Source organism: Vanacampus margaritifer, chromosome 12 (genome assembly GCF_051991255.1).
Source record: "Vanacampus margaritifer isolate UIUO_Vmar chromosome 12, RoL_Vmar_1.0, whole genome shotgun sequence".
Classification (NCBI taxonomy): Eukaryota; Metazoa; Chordata; class Actinopteri; order Syngnathiformes; family Syngnathidae; genus Vanacampus; species Vanacampus margaritifer.
The window spans coordinates 7,914,897-7,937,179 of NC_135443.1; the positions used below are offsets into that span (position 1 = coordinate 7,914,897).

At 41.7% G+C, this 22,283-nt stretch overlaps 1 protein-coding gene across 1 annotated transcript in view; it reads left to right on the forward strand.

Annotated features, from left to right (window-relative positions):
• The window catches only part of pla2g4f.1 (phospholipase A2, group IVF, tandem duplicate 1), a 22,865-nt gene extending 6,988 nt beyond the window's left edge, over positions 1 to 15,877 (forward strand). The window contains exons 12-24 of the mRNA XM_077581969.1: positions 576 to 731; positions 843 to 932; positions 2,642 to 2,676; positions 2,837 to 2,975; positions 9,474 to 9,610; positions 10,462 to 10,684; positions 10,774 to 10,888; positions 10,959 to 11,096; positions 11,176 to 11,283; positions 11,538 to 11,717; positions 13,013 to 13,185; positions 13,263 to 13,449; positions 14,456 to 15,877. Coding sequence (XP_077438095.1) covers positions 576 to 731; positions 843 to 932; positions 2,642 to 2,676; positions 2,837 to 2,975; positions 9,474 to 9,610; positions 10,462 to 10,684; positions 10,774 to 10,888; positions 10,959 to 11,096; positions 11,176 to 11,283; positions 11,538 to 11,717; positions 13,013 to 13,185; positions 13,263 to 13,449; positions 14,456 to 14,673 — 1,899 coding nt within the window. The 3' untranslated portion in view covers positions 14,674 to 15,877. The remainder of the gene's footprint in view (positions 1 to 575; positions 732 to 842; positions 933 to 2,641; positions 2,677 to 2,836; positions 2,976 to 9,473; positions 9,611 to 10,461; positions 10,685 to 10,773; positions 10,889 to 10,958; positions 11,097 to 11,175; positions 11,284 to 11,537; positions 11,718 to 13,012; positions 13,186 to 13,262; positions 13,450 to 14,455) is intronic.
• The last annotated feature ends 6,406 nt before the right edge of the window (positions 15,878 to 22,283 follow it).

The window sequence follows — 22,283 nt, forward strand, 5'->3', positions numbered from 1 at the left end:
AATAAATCCCTGTCACGTGGACTCCATGCTGAAAGTTAGGTACGTTGGTATTTATTAAAAAATAGATATATTAAAAAATAAATAAAAGTATGAGTGTTACAAATGCATGGTTCTGGTTCTCTCTCTCCTCTCCTCTCTCCTCTCTCTCTCTCTCTCTCTCTCTCTCTCTCTCTCTCTCTCTCTCTCTCTCTCTCTCTCTCTCTCTCTCTCTCTCTCTCTCTTCTCTCTCTCTCTCTCTCTCTCTCTCTCTCTCTCTCTCTCTCTCTCTCTCTCTCTCTCTCTCTCGTCTCTCTCTCTCTCTCTCTCTCTCTCTCTCTCTCTCTCTCTCTCTCTCTCTCTCTCTCTCTCTCTCTCTCTCTCTCTCTCTCTCTCTCTCTCTCTCTCTCTCTCTCTCTCTCTCTCTCTCTCTCTCTCTCTCCTCTCCTCGTATCGAGGCTTCACATAAATTGAAAAGTGTTTTATATATAAGGTTAGGACAATTATTATTATTAATAATAATCCACACACTGTTGGATGCTAGCAACGCTGAAGTTGTAAGAAATATCCAACTGTTGTATGTGATGCAGAAATTTCAGCAGTTAATATTTTCCTATTTGCTTTCCATAGATTATCTGGGTAAAGTGATGAAGCTTCGTGGCGCCTGTCCTGACAACCAGACTATAGTGGCAAAAGAAATCAACAAGCTGCGTTTCTACATCAACAGAGACTTGGAGACGGAACTTGGTGTTTCGGTGAGTTTCTGTCAATAAAGTTTTCTGTGGGTTTGTTTTTTTTTAGTTCTATTTCATTCTAGACTGGATTTTGATGAAAGTGATTTCATATGATATTTGAATGTCTTTCAGTCTTCTGTTGATGATATCAATTCAAGTTCTACAAGGCTTTATCCACTACCAGCAGAACACACAAGCAACGTTTCCCTCGTCATTGATCAGGTAATAATGTGTATCACATATGATTCTGTTAAATATTGAAGTTACAACCTTGTGTGTTTTCACTTATTTCTATATTGTACAGTATTTTAATCACACTGATAATAAGGTAATGAAAGAGGAATAAAATTATTTGTCCTCTTTGTGTGTTCCAAAATTTGAAGACAGATTTAATGTAAGAAAAAACACCTTTGCAAAAATGATTTTATCTAACAGAGATCTCTGGACACTCATACAGCCTCTAATTCATCACTTAAACAGGTGGGATTCAGAGCGTCGAAATGTGCCTCTTCCGCGTGTACAATGGCTTCTTATAGTTAAAAGACCTCCTCTCTTTCATTTGTAGACAAAACATACTCTCTGGGTACTTTTCCATGAGCGATGGCGAAAACAGAGTCAGGGGTGCGTGTTCAAAACAGATTCTGCTCTCAAGGACCAAATGTGTTTTCGCACAAAGCGCTGAGAAGGAACTTTTTTAGACTAAATAGTATGTCCCAGCTTAAGGTCAGATTATACCGAAATCAACACCATCTGCTCTGCACAGGACACAAAACATTTCGACAAGGTTAATATAAAGAATTAAAATGTTAATAATGTGTAACAATGGTTAATATATGAAATGAAGAATTAAAAATGTTATAATATCTATCAGTAATTAAAAAAAAGAACTAAAAGAGAAAAAGAAACTTCATTGTGTGGTAGGAACATCTTAATTGCGTTTCCATTATTTTATATGGGAATCATTACTAGTTGTTTCGCAGATTTTTTTGGTGCTATTTTGCACGCCTTTTTTTTTTGTAAATTAGTGTACCTATTTTTCTTTAATTCATGAAGTTTGAGAGCATTTAAACAAGAGACAAAATATTATTACCTCCCTCAAAAAGCGTATATAATGAGTTTTAAGACATAACATATATATTTAGAAAATAAAGCGGATTACTTCAGAAATATCACCTATTGCGTGTATTATTATTTTTTACGTAACCCTAGCGATGAACGAGGAAGAATTGCATTAAACAAAAAGTACGACTAATCCAGCTCTCTCAATCTTTATTGATACCAGTTCAGAAAGCAAACAGTTGTTATGAACATGAACAAGATTGGTGACCCGGTCCTCTCTCTCATGTCCCTGGTATTTTGCATACTCCCTGCATGTCTAGTTGAGTAATGACGTGGGATTTCTTCAGCACCGCAACTTTTTCCGTCCATTCAAAAAAGAAATGACTAAGACTGCGTGACAGGATCTTTTCCTTCTATATCACATTTCACCAAAATCTGTCATAAACCTGAATTATGGTAGCCCATAAGTGATTGGAAAACAAACCAACACAAACACAAAAAATAAATTGGGGCTGTATTAAGATTAAACTTTCATATCAAGTAGGGGGCCACAAAATATCATCCTGCGGGCCATAAATGGCCCCCGGGCCGCAAGTTTGAGACACCCATCTTTGATACTTTATTCATAAACACAGTTAAAACCTCTTTATGCATTCATACTGTATATTGCCTTTGTAAATCTTTTCTACAACTTCCATGACTAATTCCTTTCAACAATTAAATGAATGCGTTGATTTTATTCTATTTTCTGAAATAAACTAAGAATCTCAGCAAAATCATTTTCAATCAAGATGATTTCTAATACTATTTCATTCAATTTTTTTTTCTTGAACCATGTTATCAAGTGACCCGTGTGTTTTTCTTTGTCACAGGACACAGTGGACTTTAATGTTGAGACGCACCAAGGGTAAACATCCTCCTTTTCGCTGTTATGATTAAAAATAAAAAAAACTTCAATTTTGCTGTACCTCTTTTGACAATAAGGTCTTACGTGCAGTATCTACAAGATTCCATACAAATTCAAACGTTGACTTCAGCTGTTCTTTTATCGTCTTGAAAACCTGCAGCATCGACGAACATATTGCGGTTCGTCTAGATCTTGACATTCCGCAAGAAGAAAAAGAGTATTTGAAGAAGAGAAAGCTCATTGTGGGGCAGAAAATGCAACATCTCTTTGGCCTGGACTCGCCACCATCACCAGATCAGGTGCGCAACAACTACATTATGATATAAAAAGCAATAAGCTACTGTCACGGCTTGAGAAGGGCGGACCCAGATGCAGTGAGGAAGGCGAGCCACGGCAGGGATGCGGATAACTTTGATTTAATGTGGCGATAAACGCAAACACAAAATCACGCACACAGGCGGACAAAAATAAACACAAACTCACGCACACAGGCGGATAGCAAACAAACTCAAAATCACGCACAGTGGCGGCAAAAAAGTAAGTCATGGGCAGCAGGAGAAAACTTGTAAGACGAGTACAGTCGGGTCAAGAGAGCGGCGTCTCGGGGTAATCACCCGACACTCCTTGCTGTGTCCATCAGGCCTTTATTGAGGTCTGATTGCATGATGGGCAGCAGGTGTGTATGGTGGGCGGAGCCCACCAGCTGACCCAAATCATGACAGTACCCCCTCCTTAACGACGCCCCTAGGCGGACCACCCGGCGCCGATGGGTGTGCTAAATGGAAATCCCGAACGAGGGACTGGTCCAATATCCAGGAGCGGGGAACCCACTGGCGGTCCTCGGGTCCGTACCCCTCCCAATCGACCAGATACTGAAACCCTCTGCCCCGCTTTCGAGAGTCCAGAATGTCCCTTACTGTGTACACCGGCTGCCCCCCCACGACCCGGGGAGGCGGCGGGGGCGCGGTCGGCGGGCACAAGGGGCTGGCAGAGACAGGCTTAAGCAGGGACGTGTGGAACACTGGGTGTACCTTGAGAGTAGGGGGCAGGTTGAGCCGGACCGCTACCGGGTTGACCATAGCGTTGACCTCAAACGGGCCGATGAACCGCGGCCCCAGCTTCCTTGAACTCCCCGCCAACTGTAGGTCCCTAGTTGAGAGCCACACCTTCTGACCCGGTCGGTAGAGCGGTGCCGGAACCCGGTGCCTGTCCGCGAGCCGCTTGTTGCGGTCCGAGGTGCGGCACAGGGCCTTCCTAGTGTCTTGCCAAAACCCTGCGAGCCCGGCGGAGGTGGGTCTGGACTGAGGGAATGGCAACAACGCCCTCCTGGGAAGGAAACAAGGGGGGTTGATAGCCACAGGCCGCGTTGAACGGGGACAGGCCTGTGGCCGAGCACTCGAGAGTGTTGTGGGCGTATTCGACCCAAGGGAGGTGGGACGCCCACGAGGAAGGGTGCTGATGGCACACACATCGAAGCGCTGCCTCCAAATCCTGGTTGGCACGCTCCGTCTGCCCATTGGATTGGGGGTGGTAGCCCGACGACAGGCTAGCCGTAGCCCCCAAGGACTTGCAAAAGGCCTTCCAAACCCGGGACACGAACTGGGGCCCCCTGTCGGAGACGAGGTCCACTGGAATCCCGTGGATCCTGAAAACGTCTTTTATCAGGATATCCGCCGTTTGTAGCGAGGTGGGCAATTTGGGCAGGGCGATAAAGTGGGCCATCTTTGAAAACCGGTCCACCACCGTCAGGATTACCGACCGCCCGTTGGAAGTAGGTAGTCCGGTAATGAAATCCAGGGCCACATGCGACCAGGGACGGTGGGGAATGGGCAGGGGTCGGAGCTGGCCGGATGGCTTCAGGCGGGAGGACTTATTACGGGCACACACCGTGCAGGACGTGACATAGTCCTGGACGTCCTTGCGCAGCCCAGGCCACCAAAATCTCTGTGCTACCAAGGACAGCGTGCGACCCACCCCAGGGTGACATGCTACCTTCGACGCATGCCCCCACTGCAGCACTTCCTGCCGAAGGTGTGTGGGCACGAACAACTTGTCTTCAGGGCACGCGACCGGGGTCTGTGTGTCGTCCGCTGCATCCGCCACCTTCCGCTCCACTTCCCACCGGAGGGCTCCCAATACTCTGTCCTCCGGGACAATGGTTTCGGGTGGAGACCCCTCGGCGGCTGGACTGTGTATTCGGGACAAGGCGTCCGGCTTGGTGTTCCGGGCTCCTGGTCGGTAGGTGATGGTGTAATTAAATCTGGTTAGGAACAGGGCCCAGCGTGCCTGGCGGGGATTCAGCCTTCGGGCGGACCGGAGGTACGCCAAGTTTTTGTGGTCAGAAAAGATCTGGAAAGGTTCCGCCGCGCCCTCCAGCCAGTGCCGCCACTCCTGCAACGCAAGGATAACGGCCAGCAGCTCCCGGTTGCCCACGTCGTAGTTGCGCTCAGCCTGGTTGAGCCGGCGCGAGAAGAAGGCGCATGGGTGTAGCCTCTGGTCCTCCGGTGACCGTTGGGATAACACTGCCCCCACTCCTGTCTCTGAAGCGTCGACCTCGACGATAAAGGGAAGAGTCTCATCGGGGTGTGTCAACACCGGGGAACGCGAAAATAATACTTTTAAATTGACGAATGCGGCCTCTGCCTGTTGGGTCCAAACAAACGGAATTTTGGTGGATGTCAGTCTTGTTAGTGGTTCCGCTTTTAAGCTGTAGTTGCGAATGAATCGACGGTAGAAGTTTGCGAATCCAAGGAACCTCTGTAGGTGTTTCCTGGATGTGGGAGTGGGCCACTCGACCACGGCCTGGATCTTCGCTGGGTCGGCTCTCAATCGACCCTTCTCCACAATGTAGCCGAGGAATTGGACTGAACTGGCGTGAAACTCACATTTTTCGGCTTTTACATACAGCCGGTTTTCCAGCAGTCGTTCCAGGACCAGCCGAACATGTTGTCGATGTTCGGTTTGATTTCTTGAAAAAATCAAAATGTCGTCCAGGTAAACAAAACAAAAATGATTGAGCATGTCGCGCAGGACGTCATTAATGAATCCCTGGAACACGGCGGGAGCGTTTGAGAGGCCAAACGGCATCACCAAGTACTCAAAATGCCCAATAGGTGTTTTAAATGCTGTCTTCCACTCATCGCCCTCCCTTATCCTTACTAGATGGTAGGCACTGCGAAGGTCCAGTTTGGTGAATACCGTGGCTGAATGTAAGGGAGCAAACGCTGAATCCATTAGCGGCAACGGATATTTGTTTTTGATAGTTATGTCGTTCAGACCACGGAAATCGATGCACGGGCGTAGGGTCTTGTCTTTCTTTTCCACGAAGAAGAACCCCGCCCCTAGCGGTGACTTGGAAGGCCGAATCAGTCCGGCCGCCAGGGACGTGGTGAGGTACTCCGTGAGGGCTTGACGTTCCGGCTTGGCGATCTGATATAGGCGTGTACCAGGCAGCGGTGCCCCAGGAACCAGTTCTATTGCGCAGTCGTAAGGTCGATGTGGAGGGAGAGACATGGCCCGGTCCTTGCTAAACACCTCCCGCAAGTCGTGGTATTCTGCCGGTACCTCATCCAGGTTAATCTCCTCTAACGTGGCTTTGGCTGGGCCACGGTGATCATCCACTGCTGACTGCAGGCAATGCGAGTGACAGAAAACACTCCATCTCTCCACCCTGGGAATGCCCCAGTTAATGTCCGGGTTATGCCTGGCCAGCCAAGTCAGGCCCAGGACCACTGGGGCCGACCGGGACGGCATAATGAGGAACTGAACTGTTTCCACGTGGTTCCCCGATAGACGCATCTGTAGGCTCTCCGTTCGGTGTGAAATCACACCCAGGGTGCGCCCGTCGAGGTCGCGCATCTCCTTGGCTCTCTTGAGTTCAACCACCGGGCATTTCAGGATGTCCACCATCCTCGGGTCAATAATGCATTCATCCGACCCTGAATCCACCAGAGCCGTCATCCTAGCGTTTACCCCCCCCCATGTCATCTCTCCTGAGACTAGTAGTCTCCTTGGGTTACGTTGGAATGGGATGGTTGGGGCTGGAACAGGTGCGACGTGCCTGTGTCTCTCAGGCCGCCTCCCACACTTGGCCGCTAGGTGTCTCCACCGGTCCGTGTGCTCCGTTGCCGAGAGCCGCTCTCCTCCCAGCTGCAAAGGCTCCGCGCCATCTCTGGCAGGCGCGCATCGCCATGAAGCGTTGGGAGGCGGGGCGTCGACGAAGCGCCCCGCGGACGTGGCCGACACCGGCTGAGCAGACGTCTCCGCTGCCTCCGGTCGTCGCTCCTCCTCCTCCCGTTCCCGCCGTCGCTCCCGCAACCGGTTATCCAACCGGATGGCCAAGCCGATGAGCTCCTCCAGCGTGGACGTCTCGTCCCGTGCCGCCAGCTCATCCTTAATCCGCGGGTTTAGTCCCTGCCGGAAAATTCCGCACAGCGCCGCGTCGCAGTAACCACTCTCGGCGGCCAAAACCCGGAAAGAGATGGAGAATTCCGCCACGGAGGAGCCGGCTTGCTGGAGGTCCAGTAAGCGGCTGCCTGCTTCTTTCCCTCTTACTGGGTGGTCGAAGACCTTACGGAATTCAGTCAGGAAGGCAGGAACTGAGGCTCGGAGCTCCGGGTTGGTTTTGCTGGCCGCCATCGCCCATAATGCTGCCTGGCCGGAAAGCAAGCTCATAATAAAAGCAACTCTGGAGCCGGCGTCCGGGAAGGTGTACGGCTGTTGGTCGAGGACCAGGCTACACTGATGAAGGAACTGGTCACACCCACCAATCTCGCCAGCGTAGCGGGGGGGATGCGGAATATTGGGTTCCCGGAAGACAAGATTGCCTGCTGATCGGGAAGTGGGGAAAACAGGAGACGCTCTGGCAGGTCGTGAGTCTTCCGCGGCTGTGGATTCCGGTCTCCGCTCCATCTTTAAGGTGAGCGATCCAATCTGTGCAGTTAGTGCCGACATCACCTCCTTTAGATCCTGGAAGTATTGCTCGTGCCGGTCGAGCAAGTGTCCATGGCTGGCCAGGACCTGGCGCGGGCTGCTGGGATCTGCGGGGTCCATAGTTGGTCGGGTGATTCTGTCACGGCTTGAGAAGGGCGGACCCAGATGCAGTGAGGAAGGCGAGCCACGGCAGGGATGCGGATAACTTTGATTTAATGTGGCGATAAACGCAAACACAAAATCACGCACACAGGCGGACAAAAATAAACACAAACTCACGCACACAGGCGGATAGCAAACAAACTCAAAATCACGCACAGTGGCGGCAAAAAAGTAAGTCATGGGCAGCAGGAGAAAACTTGTAAGACGAGTACAGTCGGGTCAAGAGAGCGGCGTCTCGGGGTAATCACCCGACACTCCTTGCTGTGTCCATCAGGCCTTTATTGAGGTCTGATTGCATGATGGGCAGCAGGTGTGTATGGTGGGCGGAGCCCACCAGCTGACCCAAATCATGACAGCTACAATACGAGGTGCTTGAGAAAAGTTCCTGGACAGGCGTCACAAAAGATATCTTTCAAAATGTCTACGATAAGATGCGGGTGGTGTTTGCTGTGTCAGTGAGCCAGAAGAGGTGATAGTTGGCTCACAACACCCTGAGCATCTGACACTTCCTAGCGGAGAACAATTACTACTCACATGCAATTTTCCCTCTAATTTTTCATGTGAGCATTGATACAATTTCTCTGAGCATTCCTTGGATCATGGCAAGCAACATCCACTGACCCCCTTTCTGGTGATACGTGCCATTGTTTTAGTTATGTTTTTTTATTATGGGACTGCTGAAAGCAGCACATATTACTCTCCATCCTAGAAAATCCCCAGATTTTTCCGCAAAAATGCGGCCCGTACCGTAGATCGCACTGGCACGAATGAGGTATCAAACGATGCGGCTCGATCTGACTCGGTGCAGCATTACTTTTCTAGGAATTCCGAGTTACGATGGCGACGCAATTCCCAAAAAAGTCCGAAAAAAGTCCCATAGGAAATGAATGGAGAAAGGGGGAACAAATTACAGATCAAGCACCCTTTTCCAAGACACGCTGCGCGCGCATACGTTTACCGACCGATATGAATTTTAGCTCATTTTGTAGCAATTTTTCCCATCTTTAGCTCAGTGTCGAAATTTATTTTAAGGAATGAAAGCTCTCCCGCCTGTGCGGGTTCAAAGACAGTGAGTGAAATAGCCTTCTATTACACTCTGTGGAGCAATAAAGCTAAACTGTTCAGCTCATTTACAAGAGTCAGCAGTCCCATTCAAAATTTCCGCGGGAATTTTTCCATTTATTATTTCTATTTTAATCTAAGTTTAAAAAATATCTTTAAAACACACAGTCAATAAATAATGTAAACGTGTCAATGTGTATCAGAATGAAAATGTCGCGTCTGTGACCTGATGTTGCTTATGTCGTTAAATAGATCGAATAGTTAAATGACTTAGTCTGGGTTTGAAATATGTGTTTGTGACACCAATCCTACCTCTTTTCTTACACCCCTTACAGTTCAGCTTCACTTCTGTCAGCAATCACATCATCACCATTAGCAGCTACAGTAGACATACATACCCATGCTATAATGCTGCTTTCACCACATTTGAAATTTGATGTGGTATGCTTTGGATCATGGTCGTTTTGACAATGCTTTTCCTATTTTCAACTCCTTTTAAAATTAAACATTTATGTTAATAGTAAAATAGTCAAATCATTTTAAAGAACACAATAGTTATATATATAAAAAAAAAAAGCATCTCTTGATCTACAGCTGTCCTATCAAGCTGTTGTCTTCCTTTCACCTGTGTATGTATTCAGGTACCGACTGTAGCATTGGTGGGTTCAGGGGGCGGATCCAGAGCAATGACAGGCCTGCTTGGTAGTTTGAAGGGACTAAAGGAAATACAATTGCTAGATACTATCTCTTATATCACTGGAGTTTCTGGATCAACGTGGTAAGTTTATTGTTTTGTAATTAAAAAAAACCAATATCTGACTGTATAGTAGTCTTAGATTACGGTTAAATACTAAATGTGTTTGTTCTTTTAGGGCTATCAAAATTAAAGCTACTGATCGCAATACAATCTTGAGAGCTGCACTACTTATGTGGTCTACAAACTTGAATGCCCTTGTGGCTAATTGGTAGAATTAGCCATGTTTAAATGAAGGCCCGCCTTTTACTTGTAACGACTTTGAGTGCCTAAGTTTTCAGTTTTTTGGAAATTGAATTCAATCGTTTGACAGCACTAGTTTATTTATTTATTTACTTTAATGAGAATATTTGGCTGGAAATAGATAACAGTTACATCCGTGTTAGATTGGAAACATGCACACGACACATTTCGGCTTTTTAACTCATTCACTGCCATTGACGGCTATAGACGTCAAAAATTCATTTGAACTTAATCTACTTTTGTTAACGAGAGTATTTTTTTATTGTACATTTAGAACAGATATAAGATTTGTGATTAATTGAGAGTTAACTAGTGAAGTCATGCGATTAATTACGCTGAAAAATTGTACACGCCTGACACCCCGAATTTTTAATAATCTTTAAGTCGCGTCAGGCGATTACATTTTTTAACTGTAATTAATCGCATAATTAACTCACGATTAATCACACATTTTATATTTGTTCTAAATGTACAATAAAAAAAAAATAATTCTATGTTTTCATACTCCTGTTAACAAAAGTGGGGGGAAAAAATGTTAAACTACTAGAAATCGTTCAAATGAATTTTTGACGTCTATAGCCGTCAATGGCAGTGAATGAGTTAATGTTATGAGTTGTTTTCATTGTTAACAGGGCTATGACTGCCGTGTCCCAAGAAGAAAACTGGTCACAGGACGGTATAGACAGTACCATCGCTGAAATAAGGAAAGAACTAAGTAAGAGTGTCCTGAGTATTTTCTCTGCAGAGAAAATGGGATATTATATGCAAGAGATGACAGACAAAATGAATGAAGGCCACATTGTGTCACTTGCTGACATGGCGGGCCTGATTTATGAGCAAATTGCTTTTGGTAAGGTAAGCAGCTGCACACTTAAGTCTTATTTTGGTTCAGACTATATATTTATTTTCAAAATGACAATTATAATATGTGTTGACACTTGCAGAAAATGACCAGTACCCTTTCTGAGCAGCAGAGGACAGTAAAGGATGGCCAAAACCCTCTGCCCATATACACTGCTGTCAACATGAAGGAGAAAAGAGGCTTTGATTCAGAAGCTGGTAAATAGCATTTACAAGTTCAATTTTTTTTCTTCCCCCGCCTGAATATTTATTAACTCCATAATACCAGAGTGGTGCGAGTTCACCCCCTACGAGGTTGGCTTTCAAAAGTATGGGACGTTTGTGCGAGCGGAAGACTTTGGCAGTCAGTTTTTCCTCGGTCATCTCGTGAAAAAACTCACAGAAGTGCGCATCCCTTATCTGATTGGTAAGAATATTAACCAATGTATTTTTTGTCGTTTCTGCTACTGTAAGGTTCATACAATATCGTTTTTCTTGTCATTTAGGAATATGGAGCAGTTGCTTTTCAGTCAACCTGACTCAATTATTCATGCTTGCCTCTGGTTTGGAAGCCGAGCCTGACTCCTGGTTTGGGCCACTTGTCAACAATATAGGTAAAGCTACGACTAAATAATGTGCTAGCTGTATGAAAATATCATATTTTGTTTGAAAATACATTTGATAAGGCCTGTATACGCCCACTATGGTTTTTTTGTTGATGATGTCATTCATCCCGGAGTGTTACTACGTTTTCTTTGACAGCTCAAGTTTGTTGAAGAATAAAATTTAACCAAAATTAATGAAAATTGTTGATTTAACCTTAATGCTCCATGATTTATAATAAAGAATTTGTTCTTCCTTTTGACAGAGGTTGATAATAAGCCTTCATCTCTTGCTACACACTGCATAGATGCATCCACAAATGTCTCCGGAATCATCAGTGATTTCTTGAGGAATCGCCCGATTAGTTCTCAAGTATACAATTTCATGAATGGTCTCCTTCTGCACTCAAACTACAACACAAATAGCAACTTCACAGCGTGGAAAGGTATGCGCTCGATGTTTTAATGGTGCAAAATGTTTTGTTGTCTCATAATAATCATCATCATAATAATAATAAACAAGTGCAAAACTTTGATTCCTTCACACTGTGATGCCCAAAATTACATTGCTCAATTCGAATGAAGCTCAGATGTTGTGAAAACAGAATACAATCACTTGCGAGCCCTTTTCCACTTATATTCAATTTGAATACACTACAAGACAATGTTAACTGATGAACATTGTGTTGTTGTTTTTGGCCCATATAATAGTAAATCAACTATTTTGAGCTTTCAGCCTTATTAAAATACCAACTTCTCACTAAAAACTCCACCAAAGTGGTGTTATTCTTGCTCTCGAAGCAGCAGCCCCTCCCCTAACCCAAGAAAACGACTGGGTCCTCACTCACGTATGTCATATATGCACATGATGCCTCTATACCGCCCCCTGGAGTACTTTTACAACTATAGTGATATCAGATGGGGAGACGTTTGAACTACAAAAATGGTGGTATGCGGGTAGGATCTACCAGGTTGCATTGTTTTGCTGATTTAGATTTGACTGCTTACTGTAGAGGTTTTCTCCGGTCACTAAGGGATTATTTTTAATGAAAAGGGCATAATTAGATACATGTGCAAACTGGGCAGGTCGGAAATTAAGATCCCCAACAAGTTCCAGGAGTACTTTTACGACTATAGCGATGTCAGATGGGGAGACGTTGGAACTACAAAAATGGTGGTATGCGGGTAGGATCTACCAGGTTGATTGTTTTGCTGATTTAGATTTGACTGCTTACTGTAGAGGTTTTCTCCGGTCACTAAGGGATTATTTTTAATGAAAAGGGCATAATTAGATACATGTGCAAACTGGGCAGGTCAGAAATTAACATCCCTAACAAGTTCCAGGTGTACTTTTACGACTATAGCGATGTCAGATGGGGAGACGTTGGAACTACAAAAATGGTGGTATGCGGGTAGGATCTACCAGGTTGCATTGTTTTGCTGATTTAGATTTGACTGCTTACTGTAGAGGTTTTCTCCAGCCACTAGGGGTCACTAAGGGATTATATTTAGAGCACTGTCTCGCATAGCAGTTCACCTTTTTGTTATGTTTGCCTACGGGACATGTTGTCACAGTGCTACCAGCTGCTGTCGTTATTCGTGTCTACATGTTTTATATATTATTATTATTAGTTTGGTAGTTATTCTTGATGTTGTCTATCTGTTCTATGGGAGTTTATAGCCATCATAAGTTTCAAGGGCATCCATTTATTGTTATTGATTCTATTCCTTCATTTGCCAGAAACACACATTGATGCATTTCCAAACTCACTGACGCCCAGTGACACCATTCTACAGCTCATTGATTCTGGTCATCACATAAATGTTGGCTGTGCCCCCGTCCTACGTCCAGAGAGAGAAGTGGATATTATCATTTCCCTTGACTATTCCTGGAACCCAAACAACATCTTCCGGGTAAACGTGAACCTCTTTTTTCACGCATCTGTTTGAAAGTGATGACAATTTGTGTCATCGGACTCTCATGTTAACAGGAACTGAAGTTGACAGCGGCGTACTGTAAAGACCATGACATCCCCTTCCCTCATGTTGATTTTACCAAACTGGAAGAAGCACCTCAGAGGGAGGTTTACATCTTGGAAGATATGGAGAATCCCGAGGCACCAATTGTGATTCATTTCCCACTTGTCAATGTTTCATTCAAACACTTCAAACAACCAGGTATACCGTGTCTAAAAAAAGCCAATCCATGATTATCGCACATTCATTAAAATCCAAATTAATCGCTTATTACTGAACTGATTTGATATTCATTGATCAACTTTGAAGTTATATTTTGTTGATTGTGTTCATTTTATCTTTTGGTACTGACATTTTTGAATTAATGGGTGTACAGTATTAATCATTCACTGCCATAAATTCATTAAAAAAATAAAATAAAAATTAGGGGCAACAGGCAATTACATTTTTTTATTGTAATTAATCATATGACTTCACTAGTTAACTCACGATTAATCGCAAATTTTATATCTGTTTTTAAATGTACAATGAAAAAAATTCTAGGTTTTCATACTCTTGTTAGCAAAAGTGGAAAAAATGTTAAACTAATAGAAATTAGTTCAAATGAATTTTCGACGCTTATAGCCGTCAATGGCAGTGAATGATTTAAAAAAAAAAAATTAAAGAAGAAAAGATTAAGAATTTGGGGCGTCAGGTGATTAAAATTGTAATCGTAATTAATCGCATGACTTCACTAGTTAACTCATGATTAATCGCTAATTGTATATCTGTTTTTAAATGTACAATGAAGACAATTCTAGGTTTTTATACTCTTGTTAACAAAAGTGGAAAAAATGTTAAACTAATAGAAATTAGTTCAAATGAATTTTCGACGTTTATAGCCGTCAAAGGCAGTGAATGAATAAAAAAGAAAAAGAAAAGATTATTAAGAATTTGGGGCGTCAGGTGATTACAATTTAAATCGTAATTAATCGCATGACTTTAGTAGTTAACTCACGATTAATCACAAATTTCTGTTCTAAATGTACAATAAAAAAATTCTCGCTTTTCATACTCTTGTTAACAAAAGAGGGGAAAAAATGTTAAACCAATAGAAATAGTTCAAATGTATTTTTGACGTTTTAGGCCGTCAATGGCAGTGAATGAGTTAAATGTGTTTTGTGCTAGGACATCACAAAGAATGATTATTGTCATTTTGCCTTCACAGGTGTGGAGCGCAAAACTGAGGAGGAAATAAAAGCTGGAGAGGTGGACGTGTGCAGCAGCGCCTCGCCATTCACCACAAAAAATCTCACCTACTCCGAGAAGGATTTTGACTCTCTGGTGCACTTGACAGCTTATAATGTGGCCAACAACAAGGAATGCATCATGGAAACGCTGCATAAGGTCTTGAAAGCTAAAATGGCATCAGAGAAGGGGATATAAGGCAGACACTCGTCAAAAGGCTGCTGGTTCAACTTTAGAAATACAGCATTACATATTACTGTGGACATGTCTTAATCCACCACGTCCTTTCCAGAAATCATTATTCAACTTTGTTCATTTACATTAAACTTGGTTTAGGGTTAGCAAATAAAGAACATATTACTATTGGTGAAATTTAGTTGAATGTGTCATGATCTGGAAGTTTGGTTTCGGTCCATTTTAAGTTTTGTTTTCTTTGTTAATGTGTTCACCTGTGTTTGTCATCCTAGTCCCTCGTGTCATCCAACCAGCCACATGTGTCTTGTCAAGGTTTCACTTGTTGTCTCGTTAGTATGTGTATTTACCACTGGAACACACGAGCAGCGTTTCCCTTGACATTAACTCATTCACTGCCATTGACGGCTAAAAACGTCAACAATTTGAACTATTCCTATTAGTTTAACTTTTTTTTCTCTCTTTTGTTAACACGAGTATGAAAAGCTAGAATTTTTTTTATTGTACATTTAGAACAGATATAAACATTTAGATTAATCGTGAATTAAATAGTAAAGTCATGCGATTAATTACGATTAAAATTTTAATCACCTCACCCCCAAAAAATGTTTATCTTTTCTTTTCTTTTTTTATTCATTTACTGCCATTGACGGCTTTAAACGTCGAAAATTCATTTGAACTATTTCTTAAACATTTTTTTCCACTTTTGTTAACAAGAGTATGAAAACATTGAATTTTTTTACATTGTACATTTAGAACAGATATAAAATTTGCAATTCATCGTGAGTTAACTAGTGAAGTCATACAATTAAAAAAAATAATTGCCTGTCGCCCCTAATTTTTTTTTTATATTTTCATAAATTTATGGCAGTGAATGAGTTAATCAGGTATTGTGCATTATGCAAAGAAAACACCTGGGGCTTTCATTTACTTTAAATATATAACACAACCAGTACCCAAAATACACTTCCGCTACAGCCAGTTGAACATTGTTCTCATGATATGTAAAATGTATGCTAATTGCATGCAAATCTGTATGAAAATGGGAAATTATTATTGTACTTGTAGGGCAGGTGTGTTAATTATGTTTTTGAAAATGGTTTTAGTTTACGTATGAATTTTAGCATGAGATGTACTTGAAAACAAAACAGGGTCGTTCTTGTGTGCAAGATTTTGAAAATTGTGCAAATAAAAGCATTTCAAAAACAAATCATTCGCAAATGAAATGTAATGTAGGTAGTGTTTCATTTTCAGCAGACATAAAGGTGCACTCAACAGGAAATCAGACTCTTGCTCCACCCCTCACTAAAATTTGAAATTGACGCTCAAAGTGGTTGTTGCCTGGAGGAACCGTTGGGTTGCGAATGGCAAGAGTGTTGGGTGTGGTCTGGGTGTGATTGACAGCAGCAACTAATAGAAATAGTTCAAATAAATGTTTTGACGTTTATAGCTGTCATTGGCATTAAATGAGTTAACCAGGGTCGCTCAATAACAACAAGGAAAAAAACGTTTTTAAAAAAAAACCTCATGCGTGCCTTGTGTTACTCAAAATGGTGAGGCAAAGTACTCTAAGTGTGTAGCAGTCTAAAAGGAAGCTTCCGTCAAAGGCGTTCCCGTCCAAGTCTAATTGGGACATGGAGAAATTAGCACAAACTCTTTTCTTCTGTTGTCTGCCCCTGAATCTACCAATATCTAAAAATAGACAGTTGCTGGGGGAAGAGTCAGTGGCAGGCAAGTTTAATTCAATGAGACGCTTCTCTGGGAGGTTTTCCTGTCCCTCACCAAAAAGGCCGGCTACCGGGGTCAGAGTAGAAGTGGCGGATTCCGTGCCGACGCGCGGGTTCTTCTGCAGCTGCGGCAGGCGTCCAATATTGGAGAAGGCTGGACAACCAGTTAAGGAGTGGCGGTATGAGGGAAGGCGCGTCTCTTATGTGATCACTAGAGCGATTCATTGCTCGAGGGGCTCGTCCCAAATGGACAGCTGATCTCGAAGCTCCTCGGACAGTCCACAAACTAAAGAAGTCTTTTGTCTGAACTCACCCCCACCCCCCCCCCCCCCCACAAACACACTCTTTCACAGGCTAAAATCTGCAACTTAATTGTATAGTCTGCAGGGGAACTGATCAATAAAACATTGATGAAAGACTCTGCACATCTCCAAAGAAAAAGATGCCAACGATTGTAACGTCTCTGACTTTGATTCCGACAACGAGTACGCCGACCACCTGCCCCAAATGACGTTCGGGTGATGGAATGATTGGTACCCGTTGAAAAGGCGGAGCTGAAGCAGGTGCGATGCACGCTCCCCGGTTCGAGGTGGGAGGATGGACTTGAGCCGGTTGTGAGGTCTGCGGGGAAGCGTCGGGTGTTAAATTGCCGACCAGGGAGTCAATGGTGGTGGAAAGCCTTTCCATAGATCCTAGAACGCCATTTAGGATGCGCTCGGACTCTGCTGGGTTCATGACTGGCCAGTGTGACCTGTGATCTGAAGAGCAGAATTTGGACCCAGAAGCAGACAAGACACGGACGTGGCAGAGTAAAAGTCCTTCCAAGTCCCTCAAAGGCAGTGAACGGGATAAACAAAGAGTCACCGAGCAACCGGTTTCAATGCTGAAAGACGCCAGACCATGCCCAAGACTGTGACAAAATAAAGGACCATAGCAACTGACCTCATAAAGGACTCAAACCCAATCACACAATTATCCCCACTAATACTTGCTTTTTTGTTTGTTTCTCTGTCTTTGTAATCACAATTTTAACATTATTATTATTTATTGATAGCAATAGGAATAGTCTCATAGTCAGGCATGACACCAACCAAAATAAGGAGTTGTACCAAATAAATGGGTCATTTGGTTTCACCAAATAAATAACCTCATATTAACTCATTCACTGCCATAAATTAATAAAATAAAATAAAAAGATCATTAAAAAATTAGGGGCAAGAGGCAATTCACATTTTTAATTGTAATTAATCGCATAACTTCACCAGTTAACTCACGATTAATCACAAATTCTATATCGGTTCTAAATGTACGATAATAAAATTCTAGCTTTTCATACTCTTGTTAACAAAAGTGGGAAAAAAAAGTTAAATAGAAATAGTTAAAATTTAATTTTGACGTTTATAGCCGGCAATGGCAGTGAATGAATTTTTTTTTAAAAAGAAGAAAAGATAAAAGATTTGGGGCGTCAGGCGATTAAAGTTTTTAATCGTAATTAATCGCATGACTTCACTAGTTAACTCACGATTAATCATAAATTGTTTATCTGTTCTGAATGTACCACAAAAAAAATCTAGGTTTTCATACTCTTGTTAACAAAAGTGGGAAAAAAAAGTTAAATAGAAATAGTTAAAATTTTATTTTGACGTTTATAGCCGGCAATGGCAGTGAATGAATTTTTTTTTAAAAAGAAGAAAAGATAAAAGATTTGGGGCGTCAGGCGATTAAAGTTTTTAATCGTAATTAATCGCATGACTTCACTAGTTAACTCACGATTAATCATAAATTGTTTATCTGTTCTGAATGTACCACAAAAAAAATCTAGGTTTTCATACTCTTGTTAACAAAAGTGGGAAAAAAAATGTTAAATAGAAATAGTTAAAATTAAATTTTGACGTTTATAGCCGTCAATGGCAGTGAATGAATTATTATTTTTTGAAATAAGAAAAGATAAAGGATTTAGGGCGTCAGGCGATTAAAGTTTTTATTCGTAATTAATCGCATGACTTCACTAGTTAACTCACGATTAATCATAAATTGTTTATCTGTTCTGAATGTACCACAAAAAAAATCTAGGTTTTCATACTCTTGTTAACAAAAGTGGGAAAAAAAAGTTAAATAGAAATAGTTAAAATTTAATTTTGACGTTTATAGCCGCCAATGGCAGTGAATGAATTTTTTTTTAAAAAAGAAGAAAAGATAAAAGATTTGGGGCGTCAGGCGATTAAAGTTTTTAATCGTAATTAATCGCATGACTTCACTAGTTAACTCACGATTAATCATAAATTGTTTATCTGTTCTGAATGTACCACAAAAAAAATCTAGGTTTTCATACTCTTGTTAACAAAAGTGAAAAAAAAAAAGTTGAACTAATAGTGAATGAATTTTTTATGCTTATAGCCGCCAATGGCAGTGAATGACTTAAAACAAAAATCTTTATGGCTAATCAAATTTGTTTTAGTTAATCATGTGTTTAGAAGTCTATCAAATAAACATTGTGGAAAGCAAATGAGTACATTTATTCAATATGTATGTGACAGCTTGCCTTTAAAAACGTTGCCTGAGGCAAGTCCATTTATTTCTCTTGACTAGCTGCCGAGGTATGTTGTCACATGCCCGATAAAGTGATGAGTGGAGTCCAGAGCGCACTGACTTTCTGGTGTTTGTGTTAACAAGTATGCCAGCCCCAACCCCGGGAAAGAAAAAAAATAAAACTGATGGTAAGCAGAGAAAGGCTGTTAAAGCTATCATTAATATTCCATACATTTACAGACGCACATTCCATTTCAGTGTTTAACATAAATTGTGATCGTCACAATGTACTGGGAATCGCCCTAACAAATGGAATTGACCAAGCATGTACTGCAACTACATCAGAATAAACTAAACACTGAAATCAGATGAAACAAGTTGATCCACTCAATAATACCCTTTCATGGCAAGACATGCAAAGGATGTCGGCCGCAAAATAAGAGAGACCTTAGACCTTGTTGAAATCTTTTGTTTACTCAAAGAATACCAACAGTACAGACATGCAAACAGACCGAGAGGACCCGAGGCAGTGGCAAGCAGCACAACTGCAGTGAATGGGGCAACGTGTTAAATAGAAATAAAGTGAACCCAACATGATTCCTGCCACGAAAAGGACAAAAATTGTAAGTCAAATGTTTGCAACTTTCAGCAGGGTGTCCTTCCTGACACAAGCCTACCATTTTTGGTAAATGAGTAAGAATTTGCTGCTATCGACTGGCAACTAGTCCAACAGACTGCATCTCACCTGTGTGACCCTGACAACGAGCACTGTAGAAAATGGATGGACGGAAAATAGTACTAAACTATAATACTTCAGATCACTTGACTAAACAAATCGCAGATTTTGCTCCAGTGCTAATTTTAACCAAATCAAACTTGTCAACATATCCGTAAAGTGTCAGCCTTGTGATTGACTGGTGATCTAATTTCCTTAACTCATTCACTGCCATTGACGGCTATAGACGTCAAAAATCATTATAACTATTTCTACTAATTCAAAAAAAAAAAAAAAAAAACAAGAGTATGAAAACCTAGAAAAAAAAATTCTTGTAAATTTAGAACGGATATAAAATTTGTAATTAATCGTGAGTTAACTAGTAAAGTCATGTGATTAATTACAATTTTAAAAAATTAATCGCCTGACGGGCCTAATTAAAAAAAATATATATTAAAAATAAGGGGCGTTTAATCATAATTAATCGCATGATAATATTATATCTGTTATTAATGTACATTAAAAAAAAAGGGGTTCATAAAAAATGAAATGAAAAATTGTTAAACTAATAGAAATAGTTCACATGAATTTTTGACGTCTATAGTCGTCAATGGCAGTGAATGAGTTAAAGGGGCATGATACAAATTTGAGTGTTAAAATAACCGTATATTTCACCCTAACGTTTTAAAAATTGTATAATGGACAGGACAATGGTTGTTGCCCCTATTTTCCAGTAGAGTCAAATACTGATGAGGGTACGAACCCGAGCGTGACGTCAGACGTGTGCTATCTCTCCGCGGTCAAAAGCGCTGGAAGTGTGCGCGCCAGGGGACATAAAAATGTGTCAAAACAATAATAAACGAAGACTGCAGTGCGACCCTCCGTCTCCCGGTAGCTCCTTTTGTTCGACCATCGAGCCGAAACTTTGGCGATGTGCAACGGGAGTATTTCCAAGAGGCGAACTGTTTTAAGATGGGATATTATGAGGTTCTGAGGGACAAAAAGACACGAGAATATTCTGTAATATGGGTCCGGAAATATACTGGTCAAACAGTCTAGTGCTGGTCAAATGTAATTCATGGAATCAATACGCAGTCTCTTAAATAGCCATTAGTGCTGAAGACAGCTTTTTCACAAAGTGCTATTCCAAACCAAAACGCCACCCACAAAAACAAATGAACATCAAGTCTAAGCAGTCGGTGCAGAAATTCAGTTAAATGTATAACACTTTGATTGTTAACATGAAGCCAGAAGCAGGAGACTTGGAAGTCTTGGGTCCCTGCTGGTCTCTTGTTCTGGCTTGCCGCCTAAATATAGATCGTCCACAGCACCTGTTGCCCTTGCTGCTTTCAAAGGGGATTTCAATAATTGTGTTGATGTTTAAAAAGCTTTTACAGAGCCTGTTCTGACCGATATTAAAAATAGTTTATAACCCTGCTGCATCGTTGAGCTGCCTCACAGCTTGCATTTTCCCTTCCCACAGTTTTTTTTTTTTGTGGCGCCGCAGACGCTGCAGTTACGCTTTAGGCCAGTGGTGGCAGTCACGTGTAAAAAATACTAAAGATATCAGAACATCTTCCATCTGTTTTCCGCAGGGGTGCTGGAGCCTATCCCAGCTATTTTTTATTTATTTAAAATGAGGAACATTCATGAAATATGGATATAAAATGAATAGGACAAAGTAATATCAAGAGATGGACCAAATATGAATAAATGACTTTTGATTTGTGTCATATTTGATACATCCGGTCACAATGCTTTAAATTTATAACTGTCAAAAGATATTATAATAAATAGATATAGCAAACATATTAGTATTTCCAAAAATCAGAAAGAACATTTCCTATTATTTTTAAGTGTCAATCGGGGTGATCTTGCAAGGTCGCTGGAAAAGCCATCTGCTGGGTGATACTGCCCTCTAGTGGACTATCTGTGCAAATCATTATACTCATGAAATAAACGGCTCAAAATGTCTTGCATTTAAATATGATACGTTTGGCTTAGATATTTTCTGAAATAATGACTTTACTCCTCTGTTAGTTTAGACGACTGATGGCACATACCGACTTTGTAGAAATATGTATTACGTTGCCACCCAAATATATAATGGATTATACAATATAAACATTGTGTTTAAAAAAAAAAAAAAAAGGTTAAAGACAATGATGCAAATGTGATGTCGCTTTGAAGATCGTGTTTACTAATCTTTAGCACTGATGTCATCCCTTTTGAAGCGCACGGTCAATGGTATGTGATGACCTATTTTTTTTAACCGTCTAGGTTTTCATACATTTTGTTGATTAGTTAAATGGATTAGATTACAAACAGAAACAGAGCCAATTTCTACAATATGTTGGGGATGTGCACGAAGAGCCAAATAGCCAAAGAAGAAGACATTAGAAAATTAAAATGGTGCGGATACAATATTTTCTTTTGTTTACATTTACAAGGCAGGGCAGAATGTAACATTAATTTCACAGTGAATAATGTAAATCTGAATGAGGGGTTGGACATCCGTGTTGCGTTCCTAAGTGGTCCAAGTGTATCTGCCATGCACTAGCAAGTCTATCTACAGGAAGCAAAACACTTACGGTAGGTAAGCTACTGTATATAGTGGACGTCCCCTGGGGGGGGGTCTCAGTGTT